At 52.4% G+C, this 22,350-nt stretch overlaps 1 protein-coding gene and 1 long non-coding RNA gene across 9 annotated transcripts in view; one reads left to right on the top strand and one right to left on the bottom strand.

Annotated features, from left to right (window-relative positions):
- Positions 1–22,350, bottom strand: part of MYOCD (myocardin) — a 216,381-nt gene that overhangs the window by 33,556 nt on the left and 160,475 nt on the right. For 2 of the 8 annotated variants that reach the window (XM_086857369.1, XM_086857372.1), the window contains exon 1: positions 302–573. The exons of 4 other annotated variants lie outside the window; for them this stretch is intronic. Coding sequence is in view for 2 of the 4 variants with exons in the window: in XM_086857364.1 (XP_086713490.1) it covers positions 302–356 (55 nt within the window). In the remaining 2 variants the exon portion in view is untranslated. Of the gene's footprint in view, positions 1–301; positions 574–22,350 lie in introns of those variants that run through there. 2 more of the 8 variants (XM_086857364.1, XM_086857370.1) reach the window with 1 other exon arrangement.
- LOC147649782 (uncharacterized) lies at positions 150–5,427 on the top strand. The gene is made up of 3 exons (XR_015278033.1): positions 150–878; positions 1,651–1,841; positions 3,188–5,427. It is a non-coding gene; the product is annotated as an uncharacterized LOC147649782 (long non-coding RNA).

Genomic DNA, 22,350 nt, shown 5'->3' with positions numbered 1-22,350 from the left:
CCCTTTTGGCTTCCTGCCCAAATCCTTCGCAGCAGGAGAACCGGGAACTGCAGTTTTACCAAAATAAACCACAGGCATAAATCAAAGACAGCGAAAAACCAGGAGGAAAAAAGCAAGAAAGAGGAAGGAAGATGCGTCTCTCCACTTGTGGAACAGCCTCTGTAAGAGCAAAGCCGTGACAGCTCCACAACCCCTCGGGTCTTTGCTCACATGCTGCTTCCCAACATTTAATGCACAACAGTCTGTGGCTACGGCTTGGCAGAGAGAGAAGTTTTAAGAGAAATCTCAAGGTTTTCCCTACCTGATCTGAACTTGCTCCGAATCAGCAAGGAGTGCTCAGACCCCAGGAGTGTCATGGTGACTGAGGGACCAGATCCAGGCGCCCCTCACTTAAACCATTCACTTCCTCCACAGGGCAAAGCCGAGCAAACCGTGCCTGGTGCTCAGGATTCATCCAGCTCTCCTGGACTCTCCGGGCGCTTTTACAGCCGGCTGGCAAGGAGCAGCAAGTGGCTTTGTAAGATTTGGTCCCATCCAGCAGTGACCCTGCACAGACACCAAGTGCTCCCCCTGGGCTGTGTTGAACTAATTAACGTGGAGCCAGCAGGAGCCTCCTCCCGCCCGGAGTTTACTACAGCAGCTGGGTGTCCTGGCTGATGTCATCGTCTAGCGGGGAGCAGCGACTATCGGAAAGGGTCTTAGCAAAGACAGAAGTTTGATATCTGATCCTAATTACTACCGGCCGTACGCAGCCAATCCGGGCTCAGCCGACTTTGGGAGCCGCTGGAAATATCAACAGAGCCGGGGCTTAACTCTTTGCAGCGAGCTGGGACACGGCTCCCGGCCCTCAGCGGGGCTGGGGGGCTCAGCTCCCGGAGGTGAGGGCAGGGCTGGGGACAAGTGTCCCGGCCAGAGGATGGCTTTGGGAAGGGTGTTCACCTGAGCTCACCCTGGCCTTGGGTGAGCTCCCCGCCAGGGACGGGGCTGCTGCTGCCGCTGCCCTGCTCCCACGGACCGGGGAGTGAGCAGGGGCTGCTCTGCTGTGTCACCGGGGTGTCCCCAGTGCCACCTGGGTGTCCTCAGTGCTGTGCCCAGAGCTCTGTGTCACCTGGGTGTCCCTGATGCTGTGCCTAGAGCTCTGTGTCACCGGGGTGTCCCCAGTGCCACCTGGGTGTCCCCAGTGCTGTGCCCAGAGCTCTGTGTCACCAGGATGTCCCCAGTGCCACACTGCTGCTATGCCCAGAGCTCTGTGTCACCCGGGTGTCCATGCTGCTGTGCCCGGAGCTCTGTGTCACCAGGATGTCCCCAGTGCCACACTGCTGCTATGCCCAGAGCTCTGTGTCACCTGGGTGTCCCTGATGCTGTGCCTAGAGCTCTGTGTCACCGGGGTGTCCCCAATGCCACCTGGGTATCCCCAGTGCTGTGCCCAGAGCTCTGTGCCACCTGGATGTCCCTGATGTTGTGCTCAGAGCTCTGTGTCACCTGGATGTCCCCAGAGCTCTGCTGCTCTGCACACACCTTTCTGGTGCCTGGCTGTATCCAAGGGATTTTCCATCTGAGTCGCTCCCCTGGGCTCCCTCGCGTGCTGTGGCACTCGGACACGGGATGTGTGGGCAGGGCTGAACCTCAGCTCAGTCTCCTGTGCCACAGCGATCCCAAGGAGGCTGAGGATGCTGTTGTAATGGAGGATCCCTCCCCACCTACCAAACACGCTCTCAGAGAAGAGAAGCCGATTACAAACACACAAAATAAAGAGAAGCAGACCCTTTGAGCTCCCCTTCACTGAGCCCACATCTGGTTCACTTGAGTGGATGATCTGCTGGCACCTTTTACCGTGGAATGTGAGTAGTACAAGCCAAGCTAAGTCAAGGACAGAGCTCAGTTTCCCTGATGTGTGGGTCTCACCTAGGAAGCTGCCTAAATTCCTTCTAGATCATAAAAATACTTCAGGGCTGATATGAAGTTTTGTTGGGATTATTTTTTGGTTGATTTTTATTTTACTTTATTTTAATCCCATGTTTTCTGGGAAGTATCCCCAACAATTTGGGTTGGGGATAGGAATTTTGGGGCTTCTACACTCATGGTCCTGGAGGCTCTGATTCATCAGTGCCTCAATACAGCAGAGAACTCCTGGGGTCTCTCACCCTCATGCAGTCCATGGGATAGAAGCACAGAATTATTTAGGTTGGAAAAGACCTCTAAGATAATCCAGTTCTACTGTCAAGCCACCACTGCTCATGTCTCTAAGCAGCTAATCTACACATTTATTGAACATTTCCAGGGATGGCCATTTCACCACTCCCCTGGGTGGCCTGTTCCAATGCCTGAACCCTCTTTCAGTGAAGAATTTTTTCCTAATCCTGGCGAGACTTCAGACCATTTCTTCTTGGCCTATTGCTTGTTACCTGTCAGCTGAGGTTAATGGGGCTGTCCTGAGCTGAGCTCCCTGCTTACCGTGGGTGGGATGTGATTTCCTGCTCATGCTACACCTGATGAAGTGGATTTTCCTTAATGACTGGGCAAGGGAGAGACAATTTAAATAAATTGGCCTCCAAGCATTGAACTGAGCTGGTAAACAGAGTTCTACTGTATAGTCTAGCAAGGTGGCCAAAACCTTGTTCCTTACTATTTTTCCTAATGTTCAGTAATTGAAATGTCCTCTCTAATGGAGTTAACATTGCAATCACAACAACAAACTAACCCCACCACTCAGCAGAACCATGAACAGCTCAAGGACAGGGCAGGGCTCGTTGACACCCTGTGTCTCCAACTGCAGGGTTTTGTACTTTTTTTGTTTTGCAAACTCCTGTTTGATTTACTGCTCCTTCCCTTCCCTTCCCTTCCCTTCCCTTCCCTTCCCTTCCCTTCCCTTCCCTTCCCTTCCCTTCCCTTCCCTTCCCTTCCCTTCCCTTCCCTTCCCTTCCCTTCCCTTCCCTTCCCTTCCCTTCCCTTCCCTTCCCTTCCCTTCCCTTCCCTTCCCTTCCCTTCCCTTCCCTTCCCTTCCCTTCCCTTCCCTTCCCTTCCCTTCCCTTCCCTTCCCTTCCCTTCCCTTCCCTTCCCTTCCCTTCCCTTCCCCTCCCCTCCCCTCCCCTCCCCTCCCCTCCCCTCCCCTCCATACCAGTGGGGGATGGAGATAGATCTTTCTTAGTATGCCTATAACAAGCTCTAATTTGTTGACTCATTTCAGCAAATTGCTCAAGTGCTAAACTCACAGTCCAGAGCTGGTGTTTCCCTGTGATGGTCCTCACGTGAGACTCAGCCCTGACCACGTACTCTTGATGTCCTCAGGAAACAGAGCAAAGTTGTCTCTCATAAACCTCAGCAGCAAGGACAGGACTGAGATCCCACCACTGATTCTGAGCCATTTGCCTGGCTGCCGCCTGCTTTAGGTAGCCAAGAAATATTTATCCCCCCACAAGGTCCTCATGGGTTTCCAGAGCTGACATTGCCCAGCCCTCGTGTCTTGGCCATGTCTGCACTGTGGTCATGGCTCAGCTCTGAAAAGGGCCTCACCACCAGCTGCATCACCACCTTTCTCTGGAAGGTGACACAGTCACTCTGTCCCTGCAGAGACCACAACTGCTTCCCGTTCCCCTGTTCCCAGCTCTGCTATAAGCACCTCTGTTGTAAACCAGGTCATCTTGACTGCAGTGAGTGAAAGAGTGAGCCTTAAATATCAGAATAAATTAGTCATGGCAGGGAATTCCTTTGAACTGAGAAGTCACACCCCAGAGCCATAGGGATATCAGCTCTGTGCTGCTCACCAGATCCTGGGAAGCCGTCCCTTCTGATCTTCCAACACACCCTATTGTTTATGGGACTGGTGTATTTTGAAGAAGATGGTTTGTTTGTTTGTAGATTTGCGACTATGGGAAAAAGAACCAAATTGAGCTGAAGTTCCAGTGAAACCCCTCTGGGGACTCGGAGGGATCAGTGTGTGATAGTGCCTGTGCCAAAGAAGGGGGGTTTCCCCAGACCTGGTGTTCTGCCAGTCCTGTCTGCTCAGATTGTCCTCTCCTGTGGGAATGAGACTGCTTTGTCTTTGATTTCTTTTCTCTAGCACCTGGCAGCTCCATTTGGGACAGACCTCTCCTGCCATGGCCTTATTTCTTGACTCTTCACAGCATGCTCTGGAAAGGCAGATCTGATGGTGTGAGCTCCCAGCCCTGACTCTCCCATCCCGTGGGTAGAGAAGCAATAATTTGCTGCTGGTGGTGTAGCTGTGGTGTCCAAGGTCCCATGGGGAGGGACAGCTGTGCTGGCACACAGCTCTGTGCTGAATGTCCGCAGGCTGGCACAACTCTGAACCCTGAAGAAGTGGGAAGGCTGGAAAAAGAGTTGCCTTTACAAATATGTTGCTCAGGAGTTCATTCTTCCATTCATACCCAATACAGAGTACAGAGCAGTAGCCAAGGGCCTGTATCACAGGGAAGCCAGTAGCCAAGGCTCACAAGGAACTCTGGACATCATTTGAAGATGCTACTGCCAGGATGCCACCACTGTGATAGAGAATGGAAGAAGAAATCTTCCCCTGAGAAAGAATTTTCACTGAACTGCCCATTAGTGCACCTGAATTCAGGACAGATATGAACCTCCTGCTCTGAGGCTGCACCAGCAAAGCTCCAGCCATGCTGCTCATCATGGCCTTTAGGAACCTGAAGAGAAATTATCTTCTCTTTGTGTGCCTGAGACTTACCTGGGGTTGAATTGCACAGAAAAGAGCTCCTGTGGCTGTCACATGGCAACCAGTCAGGATGTTCCTCTCCAGGACCTGGGACAGACAGAAGCTTTCTGAGCTGGAGCAAGCGAGGCAGCAGTGTCTCTGCCACAGTGAACAGAGGTGGCCTCTAGGGACTCAGAAAGATCCTGGCTGTCCTAGCTCATGCCCAGAGCATGGGATTTTCTTTGGTCAGGGAGCTGGGAGCAGGGATGGTCCAATCCTTCACTTCTGATAGCTCCTGGTAAGCACCACTGCAGCAGCATTTCACTGTCCTGAATTCGCCACTGTCTGCCAGGCTTTTAAATGGTCTGTCCCCTCCCAATCTCCTCACAGAGCTTGAGGGCTGGAATTTATGGCAGAGATGTCATGAGCTCTTCCCATTCCGACAGCAGACAGCCTTGCTTGAATTGGAGCTGTGAACTATTTATCACAGTGCTCCAAGCATCCAAGCAAGGTTCCTCAATTTATGAAGGTCCAGAAGATATTATGCAATTGACAACATGAACACAGAAATACTTCTGCACTTTGCTAAAGCTACTATTAAGCTGCCTGATGTTTTCATCATAATATTTATTTCTTTGTAAATACACTAAATTCTCCAATCCCGACTCAAAACAGAAAGATCAGAGAATGAAAATAGGGAGATGACATAGCTGTTTAAAGATTATGTAAAATGTTTTTTACTAGCATAAATATTTGATTGTAAATCTCTGGCTGTTGTGTTTACTGATCAGGGATGTGCAGTGAGTGCAGAGAGCTGCCACAGCCGGGCACTGTGCTGGAGGCTGTCCCATGTCCCATGTCCCATGTCCCATGTCCCATGTCCCATGTCCCATGTCCCATTTCCCATGTCCCTGCCAGTTCCTCCCTGTATGCTCCAGGCTGCAGGAACCCTGGCACTCATCCCTGACTGCCTGGCTTGGGCAGATTGTCACTCCTGCCACACAGACTGCTCCTGCAGCAGCAGTGACTGTCACCCGTCAGCTCTCAGGACAGAGGGGATCAGAGCAGGTGAAGGAGGAGTTAAAGGCTCAGGGTCTGAGGCTGGTTTGAGGGAGGTCAGCAGCAGGGGTGATGCTCTCCATGGGGTCCCTGGCTGGAGCACAGTGCTCAGGTCAAGTGGGCTGTGCTGGCAGGAGCTCAAGGCACTCAGGGACCTCCTGTGTCCCGTGCAGAGCAGGGGGAAGGGCCAGACATGGCCCATGCTGTCCAAAGCCATGGGGTGTGGGATGGGAGATACCAGTAGCTGCCTCCTGACTCATGACCATGGTGGGACACCAAGGTCAGGGCTCTGGCCTCGGTGGGAGGTCCAGCATGCCCTGAGCATGGCCCTGGTGTGGACTCCCAGGCAGGGGGGGTCTGGCTCCCCTGTCCCTGTGGGGAGGAGAACCGGGGAAAGGCTCTGTGAATTCCCTGCAGGCACAGCTGAGGGGGGTGTACAGTGAGTAGGACTGTGAATTTCTGTGTTTCACAGCTGGGGCAGGCAAATTTCTGTTTTAATCCACTGGAGATGACATTCTGGGGATGGTTTCCCAATGGAGCTGGTGAGTTGCTTCCTTCAAGTGACTTCTCTCACACCCACGACTGTTCTGATGCCTTGGGCCACAAGCAGGATGCTCCAGGTGCTGAGCTCCCCTTGAAGTGGTGCCTGGGGTAAGCCTCAAACGCTGCAGCCTCGCCAGTGCCTCGTGCAGGCAGCAAACCAAGCCTGGAGCAGGCTGCCTGTGTCCTTCCTCCTGTAGCCAGCCCCATGCTCAACCCAGCGAGGGTCCAAGCACTCATTCCCAGCCCCAGGCTGTGCTGCTGGGTATCTCTGTGTGCTGTCCAGTGGTTCTCCTGCCTTTCCTGCCAGCCAAATGTGCACTCCCTCCAAGCAGCCCTCATCCCCAGGCTCAGGGGCTCTGCCAGAGCATGAGGAGGGTGAGCCTGGGCAGGGGTGATGTCCCTACAAGCAGCATGTCCCAGCCAGCTGGACTGGTGAGAGGAGCTGCATGACCAGTGCAGAGGGCAGTGAGGAACATGTGAGGCCAAGCTGGTGTGTTTTGCAGCTGAGCCCTTGGCTGCTTTCTGGGTGGCCAGTGCAGGCAGGAGGGATCTCGTGCCTGGTCTGGCTGCTCCAAGCACTGGTGACTCGGTGGCTGGCTGGAAACGAGGGAGAGAAGCAATGGCAGTGCCACTGTCACCCCCAGGCCCCCAGATAATTTGTTTTGCTGACCCATGTCCCTTCCCACCCTTCACTCCGTGGGTGTTTCCAGAGCTCCTTGGCAGCGCAGGTGCCAGAGGGGCTGCATGAATGGTCCATGGAGCAGCTGGATGTCCAGGCAGTGCAGGCACTGCCAGGCTCTGGAGCCGAGGGGGACGAGCCTGCAGCACCCCGAGAGCTGAGGAGGCTCCACAGGGCCCGGCCAGGGGTGACCTGGCTTCTGTTCCCTCCTCAGCAGGACTTTGGGCAAGTCACGTCTCTGTTCGGTTTCCTTATCTCTAACTGGCCATAATGAGGCTAACCCCTCTGTAAAGCTCTTGGAAATCTCCCACCGAGCAGGGCCAGATAAGAGCTGTGTTGCTCTAAGCCCTGCAGCAGCTCCAGAGCTCGAGGCTTCCCCACAGAGCAGCCTGCACTGCCTCATCTCTGCCCCAGCACGGACACACTGATGCTCCCACCCGCATCCCTCCCTCGCGCCCACGGAGCCACCGCGGCACCGCCGCTCGCTTGGTGGCTCAGCCCTAAACGAGGAGGCTGTTTTGGGGAGGGGAGTGACAAACACTGGCGAGGGATACAAAGCAAAGCTGTGCCTGGGTTAGTGGCGAGCAGAGCTAAAGCCCCAGATATACATCGGATGGGCTGGGAGCATTATGTATTCCTGGAATGCCTTCTGGTCTTTATTAAAATGAAACCACAGCCAGCCCAAGAGAGCTCATCGCCCAGGCACTGGGCCAAGTATAAGTTACTTCTACAAATATTTATTTAACCATATCAATGACAAACTCTTTTGTATAAATGTTTTTATTTAATCATAATTTACCAATTATTTTAAATCAATTGTTTGCCTGGTTTCTAAACACTAATCAAGAGGCTTGCATTAGCATTACTCAGGCGGATTAGATGCATTATTTCTCTGAATCTTATGCCATTGCTTGCCTGCCTTGGCCATGGAAGAGGGTGCAGATGGATCCCAAATTTCACTCCAACTGTCAGATTCCTGGAGGACTGTGCATGCAGCATCGCCAGCCCTCCCCACCCAGGTGACCTCTGGGCTCAGCGGAGTGCCTCAGGCACAGGGATGCGCAGACACTGATCCCACCTGGTGTTCCCAGGACAGGACTTCCTTCTCGTCTCAGGAGATGTTGGCCCCATCACTGATGTGTTGAGTGCCCTGCCCTTCCCCTGTTTAACCCTTTTACCTGAACCCAGAACTTTCACTGCTGTTCCTCAGCTCTCCTCAGCCCAGCTCTGGTAGGAATACATGAGCACAGCCACGGTGCTTTGGGACAGAACAGGAGCCAGCTCCCTCTCACACATGGACCTTCTCCAGCCCAATTCTCTCACCTCTGCTCCTGACATTAGACAATGCTGAAAAACAGAGAAGTGCACTTCTGCAGGGCTCTGCGTGCTCAGGAGGTGAGCTGTGGTGAGGGCACCCAGCAGCGCTTACAGCACACAGCAGCCTTGGGAAGCATCTCGTCCTGCACAGCCACACAGACCTGGGGCAGGAACAGGAACAGGAATCTGCTTGTTGCCATCTGCACACACTGTTTATTTATAAAATTTCAGGCTGCTACTGTCCTGCACCTTGGCTCGCTGCTCGCAGCGCCTGCTGCAAGCTCCGCTCACGCACGGGTCTGTTCAGCATCTGCCTTTCCAGCCCCAGAGCTGCCAGCTTCCCCAGAACCCAATTCCTCCCACAGCTCTCCACAGGGCACTGGCCTTTTGCTGCCAAAATCCCCCTCACAAGATTTTTTTCGCTGTCTTCCTCCACCAGTCGTTGTCTGCTCAGGAATGGGAGCGGTGCTGCTGCGAAGCCGGGAGAGCTGGGGCTTTATCCCACTTCCAGCAGCCTCCCCTCGGTCTGTGCTACTCAAGGAGGAGAGAAAGCAGAGACTTTGAAATTCTCCCTGATGGGGAGGGGCATGGAGGTACCAAGGTTTGCAAAACACAGACTTGGGAATGAATAATTTGGTCACAGCACTGCAGCAGAGACCCAAAATCACCGGCAAACTTCTTCCAAGATAATTAAACCCCAAACAAACAAAAAGAGGAATTGGACCAACTTGGATAGAACTACGGGACTTACCTACTATTTTAAAGATGACAAAAATAGAAATCAGTGCTGTATATAACCTTGTAATGTTTATGTTTGGTTTTTTTCTGACTAATGAGAAATAGAGGTGCTGCTAGAGCCCGAGCAGTGCAAACATGGGCTGTGTGTACCTGTGGCCAGAGCTCTGCAACCAGAAAATATCACAGCACTGGGGACAGGAGCTGCCTGCTGCTGGCTTGGGAACACACAGGGAAGGTCTTTGGATGGGTCTCTGAAATGCTGTGCAAACACAGACCTGCCACTCTAATGCAGATGAAAGGAAAACTTCTGGAAATAAAATCATTCTGCACACTGCCCTGAAAAGCCTTTCAGTTCTGAGGGAAAATGAGCCAAATGTGCCTGTTTTATGATCTCTTATTTCTTACAAACACCTTTTTAGAAATTAACTAATTTTTTCCCCCTTTTTCTTTTCTTTGGAAGTACAAAGGGATTTTTCAGAGCCTCAGCTCTCTGGGTGAGAAGGAAGAGACTCTCTGGGAAGCACACACCTGACCCGTGCTGGCTGTGGGACGCGGTTCCTCCCTGTGCAGGTGGGAGTGACAGCGGTAGAACAAGCAGGGGCTGCCTTTGGCCCCTGCTCTGTGACAGCTTCATTCATCCTTCCCGACTGGACTGCCCAAAAATGAGATGGGGAGTTCAGCTTTCACCCCTTCTCACAGACTGCAAGGTGTGACAGTTTTTCCTGACCAAGATAATGTGGAGATCCCTGAGGCCCTTGGTCCACTGCAACATCTGAGTCTGTTCAGTGTGAAGACCACAGGACCGGGTGGTCCAAAGGGATCAAAGAGTTTGAAGCCACAGGAAGACAAAGGAACTGCCTGGCAATGATCTGCAGGACAGGCAAAATCCAGTGCAAACCATCTCTGCTGTGAAACAGCAGATACTTGTTCAGGACAGGGACAGCTGTAGAAAAGTAAATGTGCTGTAGGACATTCATTCCAATTTATTGCCTCTGAGGAGTGGGCCCCATGCCATGCAGCTTCAGACCCCTAATCCCAAACTGGTCATCCAGACACATCTGGAAATGTTAAATATACTGGGGAGCAAGGAAGGATTCCTGGATTCTGTATTCATTTTAGGCTGAGTATTTACGTAAGATACTTTTCTTATCTTCCTGAACTATTTATAGTTTTGTTTGTATGTTTGGGACACAGACTATCCTACTATGCTTCAATAAATCTGAAATATCTTTGCTGACAAAAAGAAATGTCGTCTGCTGTTCATGGAAAGAGGGAAATCTTTGTATTGGGCTACTTGTACAGTTAATGTTTTAGCAAATGCTCTCTGGGCAGATGTTGACTCATACAAATTCTTAATTTTCATTTATTTTATGAAAAAAAAAGAAGCTAACACTCAGTGTCTGAGTCAAAGAGCATCCATACTGTGAAACCTAGGAATAACCTAGACAAAATAAATCTTCCTTCCCAAAGATCTTACATCACTGTCACTCCCCACCACACAGATCAGGACGATGTAAAATGTCTTTTGAAGGGCTGCCATTTCCAGAAGGGTGCTGATGATGTTGTACAAAAATGAGGCTCATTCCCACATGGAATTTCAGGGTTAATCCCCAAACAATCCACCTGCCACTGAGCTGGGAACCAGCTCTGACACTGGGTAACCTGGGCAAGGGAGTGAGAAAGGGGCAATAAAAAGTGAGTGAGGGGAGCAGTAATAAAGAAACATGTATTTTTTTGGTCATGTGAGGGAAGTTTTTTGATTTTTATATAAGGTATGGGATTCTGCAAGTGACAGGCTGCTCTTATTTTGGGCTCAGCACAGGTAATTTTGTCAGGTTGCCAAGCAGAGTGATTTAAATAACTCCCTCCAAGCCTCTTTTAATAAAACCATCTCTAAACACATCCAGTTTCTCCAGACAAAAGGTACAGAGGGAGCTTCACTGAGTCCTTGGATTAGTGTAAAATGAGATTTATGGATTCCCTGTGAGTGGCAGCTGGGCTGCCTCCGTATCACAGTGGGGGTGGCAGGCACAGCCCCAGGACTTCTCTCCTGGAGTGGTTTCAGGGCTGTTGGTGCTGAGCATGAAGGTGTGGGGTGAAGGAAAGCCAAGGCGTGCTCAGCCCTGGCCCCATCCCACGGGCTTCAAGGGGCAGCTCGTGAGCTACCTGCCCCCCTGGCAATGAAAATAGACAGCTCTGCTCCTTTAATATGCCTTAAATATTCTGGAAATTAAAGGAGGCAGGTTAGCTTGATTTCATTTACTCTGAGATTTTATTTTAATGTAGGTTTGATAACTAAATGGAAAACAAATGTGGGATATTAAAGGGAGGCGACCCAGCCCAGCGGCGGGAACAGGACCGGTGCAGGAACATTTTTCTAAAGATCCCTTCTGGAATGTTATTTTGAACTCCTTGAAACGCCAAAGGTTTTTAGACATTGTGTGTTTTGCTAAGTGTCCCTTGGGAACACTGGGTTTAAAATTAGTCAAACTCTTTCACTTTTTTAAACCCTACCCTAAAATAGTTGATATAAAATTTGGTGGGAATTCTGCTGAGAGCTTAAATTGGCTGAAACAGACGACCTAATGGAAACGACATTGGGGGAAAAAATGTGAAAAACCTGGTTTTCTTTCTGGCTTCCAATGACATAATCAGGACATGGCAGGACTGCCTGCTCCTCTGAGCATGGCCCTGACCCTGGGGCTCTGGTCACCAGTTTCCCTCGAACGGGAGAAGGAGGGAAGCAGCTGGGAGAGAGCTAAAAGAGGGAGATGACTGCTCGGGTACGGTACTGCCCGTCCTCTGTGGTTGGATTCCTCTGTGGGCTGACGTTCATCCCCCTCAGAGTGCAGAGCCTGGAGAGGAGCTCAGCAACACCCACATCTCTGTCCAGAGGTGTGTGGTAGAGCCATTCCCTCTGATGGGACACCTGGCTGGTCCTCATGCTCGGGAAAGGAGGAGCAGACAGGATTTGACTGAAAAGGAGCTCTGGGTGACACCTCCACGCTTATCCTCCTGACAAGCATCTTTGTGACAGCTTCTGGATGAGCCCGTGTCACCTTGCCCTCCAAAGGGTTGTTTTGGGCCTGTTGTGCTCTGTGGAGTGTGAGGAAGGGTGGCACTGGCAGCAGCCACCACTCCTCCATCAGCTCCTCCCAGCTCAGCCCTGAGCCGTGCTGGTTCAAAACACGTCCCAGAAACATGTCTGGGACCTTCCCCAGCCCGGTAGCTTATTTATTGGAGTCATTTTGTCACTTTGGGAGATAAAGCTGCCTTCACACACCTCAGGTTCCTCTCAGCAGAGCTGGGAGATAAGGGCTAAGGGGTGATGGCTCCTACTTGCCGTGAGCCTCGTGGATTTGGAGGACAGGCCTCTTTGGGAAGCCACCTCTGCTATCACTTTGACAGGTGACAGCTGTGCTCTGAGCAGCCAGCCACAGCCAGAGATTAGCCAAATGTGTCTCCTGCCCAGAGTGCTCAGACTCTCCTGACGTGGCTTCACAACCCAGAATGGGAAAGGATTTTGAGTTGAGATAGGGGGCTTTACTCAGAAATGGCCTGACCTAAGGACCTCGCTATCAGCAGCCACCTCACCGGGGGCTCTTCCCAAGAGGTGATAAGAGGGAGGAGGGGCTGTTCTGCTGCCACAGACTCCGGTTTAGTGTCTGGAGTGCAGGGGATGAGAGAGACCTTTGCATTCTGCTTTCTGCCCCGAGGAGTGCCAGGGACACACCGGCATCAGGGCAGCCACCTGGGGAAGAGGGAAATCCTTTGGAGAGGCAAACTTGGGCAAACTCTTGCTTTGTGACCGAGAACACACTTGATTTGGGGAGTATCCAGATTCCTGTGGAAGTTATATCAGCCACTCAGAGAGGCACTTGCACTTCACAAGCACAGCCACACCAGCCAGGTGTGTCCTGAGGCCTCCAGCCTGCTCCTGCAGAGTGTGGGAGCAGGGCTGCTGAGCATGGGGTCCTGAGGAGGTGGGATGTGCTGTGGGAAGGGGTGAACCAGTTTTGGAGAGCAGGTTCTTCCAGAAATGGTGCAAGGGCTGCTGGAGGGCAGATCAAAAGTCAGCCAAGAGCAACACGTGTCATTGCAGATGTGCAAGGTCACCGGCTCTGGGGGCTGTGGGAGCACCTCAGGTTGGAGAACACTTCAGGAGAAAGAGCAGTGGCTGGCACAGATGCTCAGGGAACCTGCCTTTGTCACCAGCCAGCTCAGGGAAGTCCCTCTCCTGCAAGTCACTTCTTGGCCTGTTTCCTCCCCCACACGGGGTTTTGTCAGATGTTAAATTCCTCCGGATGGGGGTGTCCCTCGTCATGGTCTGACTCCTGTTCTTGTTACCTCATTGTAGAAGGCATTTTTCTGGAATCTGTGAACTGTTGCCTGTCCAGTCAGACTTCCTGGAGCTCCCTGCAGCTTTCTGCAGACTTTTGCTTCCCAGGCATGCCCAATCTATAGGTCAGAGTGCGCAGCCAGGCACAAGAGAGGCACGTATTCTGGGCAGGACTACGCATCCGTGGCATGCCTCTATTGCAGGGTATTCAGGGTATTTCAGTTCTGGTAGCACTGAAAAATGGCATTCCTCATGGTACCCACATTTTCATGCCAAACTAAACTTTCTTGTCCTTTTCAGAGGTATTTATAGATGGGAATCTTGACAAGAATGAGTTTCTGTTTTGAAAGGAATAGTTTTGTTTATTACCAGCTCTGATTTGAGTGCGTGTTTGTGTGTGCATGTGCTCAAAGGTGCAAGCAAGTGACAAAAATGCCACCTAAAGAATGTGCTAAGTGAATCCCTAGAGAGGATAATGAGGAAAAATGAGACAGTCTTTGAACTGGATGTTGAAAAGCTTGACAGAAGCAAATAGCTCCTCCTGGATGGTGCGTGGGGCCAAGGAGAAGGGGCAGTGGCACTGGCAGGGTCCCAGTCCTGGTGTGTTCTGTGACAGGGGAACCTTTTCTTCCACGCTGCAGGCTGGCCTCACCTCACTGCAGCACGGCTGGCTCAGCTCCAGGGCCTTGCAGAAAGGAACTGGGTTTGTCCAGGGGAAAAACCACTGGCTGAGAGGAACTGCATGGAGCTGCCCTCAGTTCAACTCACTAACATCTCTGAACTGACCTCTGAGCTGGGCTGAGAGGATGGGCTGGCTGGGGGGACAAGATATTCCATCATGGAAAGAGTGCTGTCAGTCAGGAGAGGGGTCACTCAGCACTGGGGTCACTCAGCACTGGGGTCCCTCAGCACTGGAGTCACTCAGTAGGTCTTACTGGGTGTTTTCTCCATGGCCACACTGACATGGGGACAACCATCAGACGTGCTGGGACCGGCTGCACGCGCGTTCCTGGCAGCAGCAAACCCTGGGAACACAAGATGTCAGGCATGTCCCACCACCCCTCCCCTCACTGGCTGCTGCCTCAGTCCCACCTCCATGTCCTGGACAGCCAATCCCTTTGGCTTTCCTGTCTCCAGATCCTGGATACATCCACACAAATCCTCCTGGTACCCACAGGAGCCCATCCTGCATGCCAGGGATGGATACACTCCAGAGTCTGTGCAGGAGATGTTGTCCAGCAGCATTGGGAAGTGGCATTGGGAAGGCAGCAGTGAGGTCTGATGGAAAGCTCTTTAAAACACCTGAACAATACCCAAAACTCAGATTCTCAGCTTGCTGGTGAATACAATCACTGCCCTCAGCAAGCACAGAACTCTGTTAATGCTCTAGGCTGCAGTGGTGGACAGTTCCCATCCCTTCTTGGCTGCACACCAAATGAACAAGAAAAATTCAGGGCTAAAGCCTGTGAGGAAAGAGAGATTTGGTTTTGTAAGATTGTGACATGAGTTGCAGTGGAGAGGAATTCAAGGAACTCGCCCCTCCCAAACTGATTGATTCAAAGCTTTTTGATAGCAGATGGTACACGAAGCAATTAAATAAAGAATAATGCAATGCAAATATTTCAGAAATGAGAGAGACATGGAACAATGTTTAGAAGTCCAAGGAAAATCCATAGACATGAAATTTTAGCTAAAACCAGGACTGCTGTCAATGTTCTCACAGATCTTCCCTTGGTCCCTGTGCTGCTGTGAGAAGGTTGGGAATGGTTTTGCAGAGCACCTGCAAAGGTGCAGGTCAGCTTCCCAACAGTGCTGGGAGCAGCTCCTGATTCCAGCAGCAGGGACAGTGACAATCCCTTCAGGAACCTGCAGCACACACCTGCCTAGGCCACACGAGGTAGCAGCCTGAAGGGGTCAATGTCATACACTCATGGAATGGTTTGGATTGGACCTCTGAGATCATCTCATTCCAGCCTCCTGCCATGAACAGTGACACCTTCCACTAGCCCAGGCTGCTCCAAGCCCCATCCAGCCTGGCCTTGGACATTTCCAGTGATGGGGCAGCCACAGCTTCCCTGGGCACCATGTGCCACGGCCTCAGCACCCTCACAGGGAGGAGTCTCTTCCTGATATCCAATCTAAATCTCCTTTCTTTCTGCTTAAAGCCATTTCCCCCCATGTCCTATCACTCCAGGCCCTTGTAAAAAGTCTCTCTCCATTTTTCTTGTAGCTCCCTTCAGACACTGGAAAGCCAATTGGGTCATCCTGAAACTTCGTTTTTCCCAGCAAATCCCAGCTCTCCCAGCCTTTCCTCCCAGCAGAGCTGCTCCATCCCTCTGCTCACCCTGGAGCCTCCCCTGGGCTCTCCCCAGCAGCTCCAGCTCCTGCCTGTGCTGGGCCCAGGCTGGGGCAGCTCTGCAGGTGGGGTCTGACCTGAGCACAGGGACAGAACCCCCCTCCCCTCCCTGCTGCCCATGCTGGGGCTCAGCCCAGGGCAGGGGAGGGTTCTGTGTCCCAGCTCTCACCCACAGCACCCCCAAATCCTTCTCCCAGGGCTGCTCCTAAACCTGGATTGCCTCAATCTACATGCAGCACCTTGCACTTGGTTAAACTACATGAGGTTCCCACTGGGATTTCTCCAGCCTGTCCAGGTGAAATTTTGGATCCCTTTTCTCATTTCACCACTGGTTATGCCATTCTTAGTCTACAGAACCCACTGTATTTTCTATTTCAAACAAGTTTCAGTCTGCAGACGCTGTGATGGGGCCAGGAGTCTTCCAGAGCTTTGAAACAAGGTACCAAGCTGCTCTTTCCTTCATGAGCAGCCCATGCACAAAAAAAGACCTTTAAAAATAATTTTTTTTCAAATAAAGCCAGGAAGTTCAATGTGAGACAGAGTGGAAATCAACAGACATCGCAAACAAGATTCCCTTGACCCACTAAGACCTGCTGGGAGGCCTCTCCCTCAGAATTTCCCTTCAAAGGGAACCCTTTACATGGGAGAAGAAATCAGGAAGGGATGGGCACAGTTCCTCAGACATCTCCATTTCACTCCTTCATCTCTGAAAGAGGCCAAGATGCCAACTTCCCAAGCAAGCTAAGGCACCATGGCAGCTCTGGAATGCATTTCTCATTATAATTCTAATTGTGTCTTCTATTGCTCTATATTTTTGTAGCTATTTCTAATATCACAAATATTTGTGTTGCCCTGATTTTCTGAGAATCACTTCACATTCTCAGCTGCCATCTGCTCCTGATGCCATCTTGAGGAGTTCACTAGGTGGAGAACCAGAAGCCCTCGGAGGATTTACACCAGATTTGGAGTTCCATGATCATCATGGATCACTCATCTTTAGCCCATCCATCTGGATCTCATCCTCCTCACTGACACACATCAGCAGCAGAAAAAGCTGTGGCAAGGGATGGGGCCTTACCCTGTCCCTCAAAGTCAGCCCCACTCCAGGCTCTTGGCTGTGAGCCCTCCCCTGCTGATGAGTCCAACTGAGATGGGTCAGCCCCTCTTGTGGAGAATCAAAACTCCTCAGGACCTTCCCTCTTACAGGGGGAGTGAGACGCTTGCAGGGAAGAGATGATTGAATTCCCTTCAGAGCTGATTTGACACCAGAACTGGATCTCTCCTCTCTCCAGCAAAAACCCAAGCGCTGTTGGCATTGCTCTGCTATGAACTCTACCCTCGAGTTTCAAGATTTAATGCTCAGCCAGCTCTGTCAAGGGATCCACCTCATCAGGATGGATGTCAGGGATACAGACTCACCTGTCTGAATGCCCCCACAACATTACCCAGGATACAAAAATCTGCCCTGAATCTTCTGGCAAGTGAAACCTGCCTTGGCAGATTTCAAACACAGGCAGGGTTTGCAGGGTGCTGATCCCCTGAGCAGTGTTTGGGCTGTGGGAAAGGGCAGTGGGAACCCTGTCAGCCCAGAGTGGAGAGCAAAACGAGGCAGTGACTCAAGGGGGGAGTCACTGCCCTTCTTCCAGCCTCTCTGTGCAGCAGCTGCCTGGGACATCCCATGCTGGCAGAGGCAGCCCAGACCCACCTGCTCCTGTAGCTCCTGCTAAAGGGCAGCTTTCCTCTCTGCCTGCAGCCCTGGGAGGTTCAGCTGGCACAGCTTTGCACATACTGTCCCCTGCGTGCAGGCAGGAGAGGGACTGGGATAGAGCACAGCAGCTGACTCAGCCCAGAGCCCCAGATGTGAGTGCCTGCTCCTGCCAGGCTGTCAGGGGTGAATGGACAAGCAGCTGCCGAGTGCAGTGACCCTCACACAGCTCTGTGCTTACCTGCCCTTCTCACTCGCCACTTCTCACCCCAAGCCTTGCCTCAAACCCATCTCAAGGTCACATTCTGAGTTAGGAGACATCTACCAGTGAAAACTGGTGGCCAGGCCTTCCATCCTGCTCTAGGAAGATTCTGAGATGGGTTTCTTGTCCCTGGGTACGCTGTTGGGGGTGTTTGTGGTTTCCTTGCCAGCTGTGTCTGTCCTGTCGCTGCTATCCCCGGCAGCCACGCCACCCTTTGAGCCGAGCCTGTCCCAGCAATTCCCAGGAACTCACACAGCACTTCCCTGGAAAGTCAGCATGCCTGAGGCTGGCACTCTCTGCCTCCTTGCCATGCGTGGAGAGGAGCTCTGTGCCGTGCCTGGTCCATCAGCACACCACTGACCACCTGCCAGACAAGCAGGATTTATCAGCAGTTTGAGCTTATGCAGAGGTGCCTGGCTCCCTGCTCTCCCTGCAAGGACCCTGAGGGCTGCAGCAGGGACCAGCAGGCCCTGGAGAGACAGACTGGAATGTTCCCAAATGGAGATGATGGGTGGTGAGAAGAGCAGAGCCCTGGCACACACTTTGCTGTGTCACTCCCTGTGACTTCACCTTCCACCCACGCCCTTTTTGCTCCCTCCAGCCAGGGAGTAGGATGAGGTGGGGAACTGCTCACTGCAGGTGCTGCTGCAGCCAGTGCATTGCATTCCTCCTGGGCCCAGCCAGGGCTGGACATGCAGAAATCTGACAGTCATGTGAACACTTTACTAAATCCATGATTTCCACCTCTGCTTGGCAGCCCAGAGGAAAGAGGTGTAGAGGCAGCATCAGGGGACTCAGGCAGTCTGTGATGGTACAGTGACACGAGTTGTCATGGCAGCAGCTCCAGCACAAAGCTCACAGCAACACTTCACCCATGGGGAGATGTGCAGAAGAGATCACAAAGCTCATAAATAAACCAGGTCAGATTTTGGAGAGTGCTTCACCCCCTGGTGCTCAGAGCAGTTGCTCAGCACCCCCCGGAGCCAGTCACACAGCAAGAGAGGAGCTTTGCCAGGATGTGTGCTCAGCATGGCTTGGTGTCCAGCTAGCTGGGATTTCTGAGAGTGCTGAGGTTCCTGGTGAGCACGTGCACGGTTTGCAAGTGTTTGCAAAGCAGAAACATGCAAATTCAACCCTAAGTGAATGCTGATCTGAAAAGCCTAACCAGAATGTATTTTTGGGTGTCCTGTTTAAAAGCCATCCAGTCAGGGAACAGAAACAATGGCAGATGATTTAAGCTATCAGTCACACGATGTGAACATGAGCAAAGAGCCAAGTGGAGGGATAGTGGTTTGAACTCTTTGCTCATGAATAAGGGCACACTGGCAGAGCTCTGGGGGAGCAGCTTGATTCCTGGCTGTGGGGTCTGTGAGCTCTCCCTTGCCAAGTGCTTGTGTGAGGAGACTTGCTGGGTCTCACCAGGAGAGGGGGGTTAAAAGCTCCTCAGCGTGAGAGAAGCTGTCACTACCCTGCACTGATGTGTCACAAGCACATCCTTCTTTCCCTGCGCTCACATCTCAGCAGGCTCCTGCCTCTTCTCTGCTCCAGATGTGTAATAGGGAGGATTTACTGAGTTCCCATGTGGCTTGTGCTTGGCTCTCCCTCTATCCATTACTGCCTGTTGCCAGGCCCTCTACACACTCTCTTCTCCTCACCTGGAGAGGTGGGAAGTGGAAGTGGAGCTCAGATTCCCCGGGGCTGTGCCTAGCAGGGCTGCCCAGGGGATGCCCAGGATGCCCAGCTGTGCATGGCACACATACCCTGTCTGCCCTGAGAAGGACCATTGCATCACTGTGTGGTACAGAAATTGGTTTGGGGTAACCTCTGAGAGACCATTTGTTGTTTCTGAGGAATAAAGGAGAGCTCAAAGGTGAGCATTTAGCAAAGTCTGTCCCTCTGGCTGCATGCTGCCTCCTCTCAGCACCCAAAAACTGGAAAAAACTGGACTTCAGTGTGTGCTGGGAGACGAAAGACTGAGCAAAACAAACACACCATTTCAGAGGAAGGGCTGATAACCAGAGCCTTGGCTTCAGTTCTGTGGATCTGGTAATGCCCCGTGCCCAGAGGAGCCAGACACGGGGCTGTTTCTGCAAGTAAGGGATCCCCAAGCTGGACCTGCCCCTACACACAGCAACGTGATCTTATTCTGCAGGCAATTGTCTCCATTGTGAAGGGATTTGACTAGCCTTTACTGTTTGTAGGGAAGGCTGTTCCTGTATCTCACTCCTGACCTTCAGACTGTACTTCCTCATTTTCAGATTCAATTCATAACAACCAGTTATATATATAACAACCCATTTGTTCTTCTGCCAGCAAAGATCTTTAGCTTAAAGAGTCAAGAACAGATCGTCTTAATCCCTGGAATTTACCCCAGACTTATGTCCAGAGAGCAATGAACGTGTCTTTCTTGAAGCAGGCAACCAGATCTGCATGCACTTTTCCAGGCGTGGTCTCTCCAGAGCTCCTGCCATCAGTTTCTCCCTGTCATTCATGCAGGAGCCGTCCTGACACATCCTGGCATTGCATTTGCCCCTTTCACTGTGACTTCAGTGGGTAAGACTTGTCTTATGATAAACTCATGTTCTCTGGTTTTCCCCAGTGGTTTCCAGCTGGTGAAGTCCCAGTCTGGAGCAGAAGCCCATTTCCCAAGGGCATGATTCATGCTGGGATGTCACAGCCAATTCCCAAGACTGGCTACAAGTAAGATGCAGTCCCATTCATCTAATCAGCAGTGTTATTTCTGCCAAGGTCTCTCCTGTCCTGGCTGACACCATCACCACAGCAGCAGTAGTGCTCCCAGGACCCAGTGTTTTGTAAATTGTATTAATTATTGCTGTGTTGACTGCAAGGAGCAATGTCTTACAGGGCATTCAGAGCTCCAGGAGGAAGCTGAGGCCCAAATCCTGCTCTAAGGCTGTTCCCCAACATGATGTGCTGCTGAGTCCATGCAGTGCATAGCTGGGAGACTGTCACTGGTGTATTTTATATGGTGCTTATTCTGCTGGGGAAAAAAAAAAAAACCACCCAGAATTTTTTGGTCTAGCAAATTTAGTTTCCATTCTCTGCAGGCCCCAAAATTTCCTAAGACTGGAAAAAATTGAAACCACAATGTTCTCTGACAATAACACAGAGAACTCACCACCTGAGGAGTGAAACCCCCAATCACTGGCTGTTAAATGCAGTGCAGCAGACATGAGGTTTGGCACGAGCCAGAGGCTTTAGCATGGAAAGTGGCAGAGAACTTGTGGGAAAACCAGGCAGGGAAAGGGAGCCAGAAGGCTGCAAAAGACAAATTGCTGCTCCTGGAGGGCTACAGGTAGTGCAAGCTCAGAGCTTGTGAACTGGCTTTCTTCCTTTGGCCCCAGAAGAACTCTGTGATTTATCTGCTTCAGGTAGATGCAGCCTGCTTCTAAGATGTCCCTGAAAATCCTGAACACACCTCCTGCTCTATTTCATCCCTTCCCCTTTCCCCTGAGTGCTTCTGGGGTGGAGCTGAGGTTCTGAGGCTTTCAGGGCTGGTGGGGCTGAGCCTGTCCTGGGCAGGTTGGGGGTCTGGAGCCGCTGGACACACGATGGGACACGGCACGGAGAGTGTTCCCTGGAGCTGGGAGCGGGTTCCCAGCCTGTTCCCTGACAGCCTGCGGGGCTGGAGGGAGGCTGAGCAAGGCAAACAGGGGTAAAATCAGTGCCAGAGCCTCCCTGAGCCCTGCACCACCGGGAGAGCTGTGCCTCGCTGCCAGTGAGCTGCAAGGACCCCGCAGGCTCTGCCAGGTGCGGTGAGAGCCGCTGCACGGATGGGGCAGTGACCTCCCCGTGCTGCCGCAGGGCTGGGCGAGGAGGTGGTGGCTGCCCCTGGTCTGGGCAGCCGGTCCTCGCTGCTGGGCTGGCTCCGGTCCTGGCACCCCCTGCCTTGCTGGGCTGGCTCCCAGCTGCCTCCAGTTCCGTGCCTGCATCTGCTGCTGCTGGGTGCCCTCAGTGCGCTCCGTGCTGCCACAGCGAGCCCGAGCACGGCTGTGAGCACAGCTCTGCCCAGGGAGCTGCTCCTGCCGGGGCCAGGCTGGCATCTCCAGAGGGATCTGCTCCTGCCTGGCATCTCCGGAGGGATCTGCTCCTGCCTGGCATCTCCAGAGGGATCTGCTCCTGCCTGGCATCCCCCGAGGGATCTGCTCATGCCTGGCATCTCCCGAGGGATCTGCTCCTGCCTGGCATCTCCCGAGGGATCTGCTCCTGCCTGGCATCTCCGGAGGGATCCGCTCCTGCCTGGCATCCCCCGAGGGGTCTGCTCATGCCTGACATCCCCCGAGGGATCTGCTCCTGCCTGGCATCTCCGGAGGGATCCGCTCCTGCCTGGAATCTCCCGAAGGATCCGCTCCTGCCTGGAATCCCCCGAGGGATCTTCTCCTGCCTGGCATCTCCCTCTGGAGCTGCTCTCAAGTGTCTGAGCTCCTGGAGCAATCTCACTCCCTGCGCTTCCCTGCCAGCAGGTCTCCATCCCCTACCAGCAAAGGCGATCATGGCCCGAGGGCAGGAAGCGAGCAGAGCAAAGCAGATAAAATCGGTGAGAGTGGAGACCTTACAATGATTCAGGTGAAGGTGAAGTACCCTCTGGAGCCAGCTGCGTGTGGGGTTTGTGTAGGGGCTTCTCCCTTCCTGAGAGCACAAGCCATTGTGAGTACACACACGGCCCTT

The sequence above is a fragment of the Cyanistes caeruleus genome, chromosome 19 (genome assembly GCF_971803275.1).
Source record: "Cyanistes caeruleus chromosome 19, bCyaCae1.hap1.1, whole genome shotgun sequence".
Taxonomy (NCBI): Eukaryota; Metazoa; Chordata; class Aves; order Passeriformes; family Paridae; genus Cyanistes; species Cyanistes caeruleus.
The sequence above is the reverse complement of the archived record's forward strand: the minus strand, read 5'-3'. Positions and strand labels throughout refer to the sequence as shown.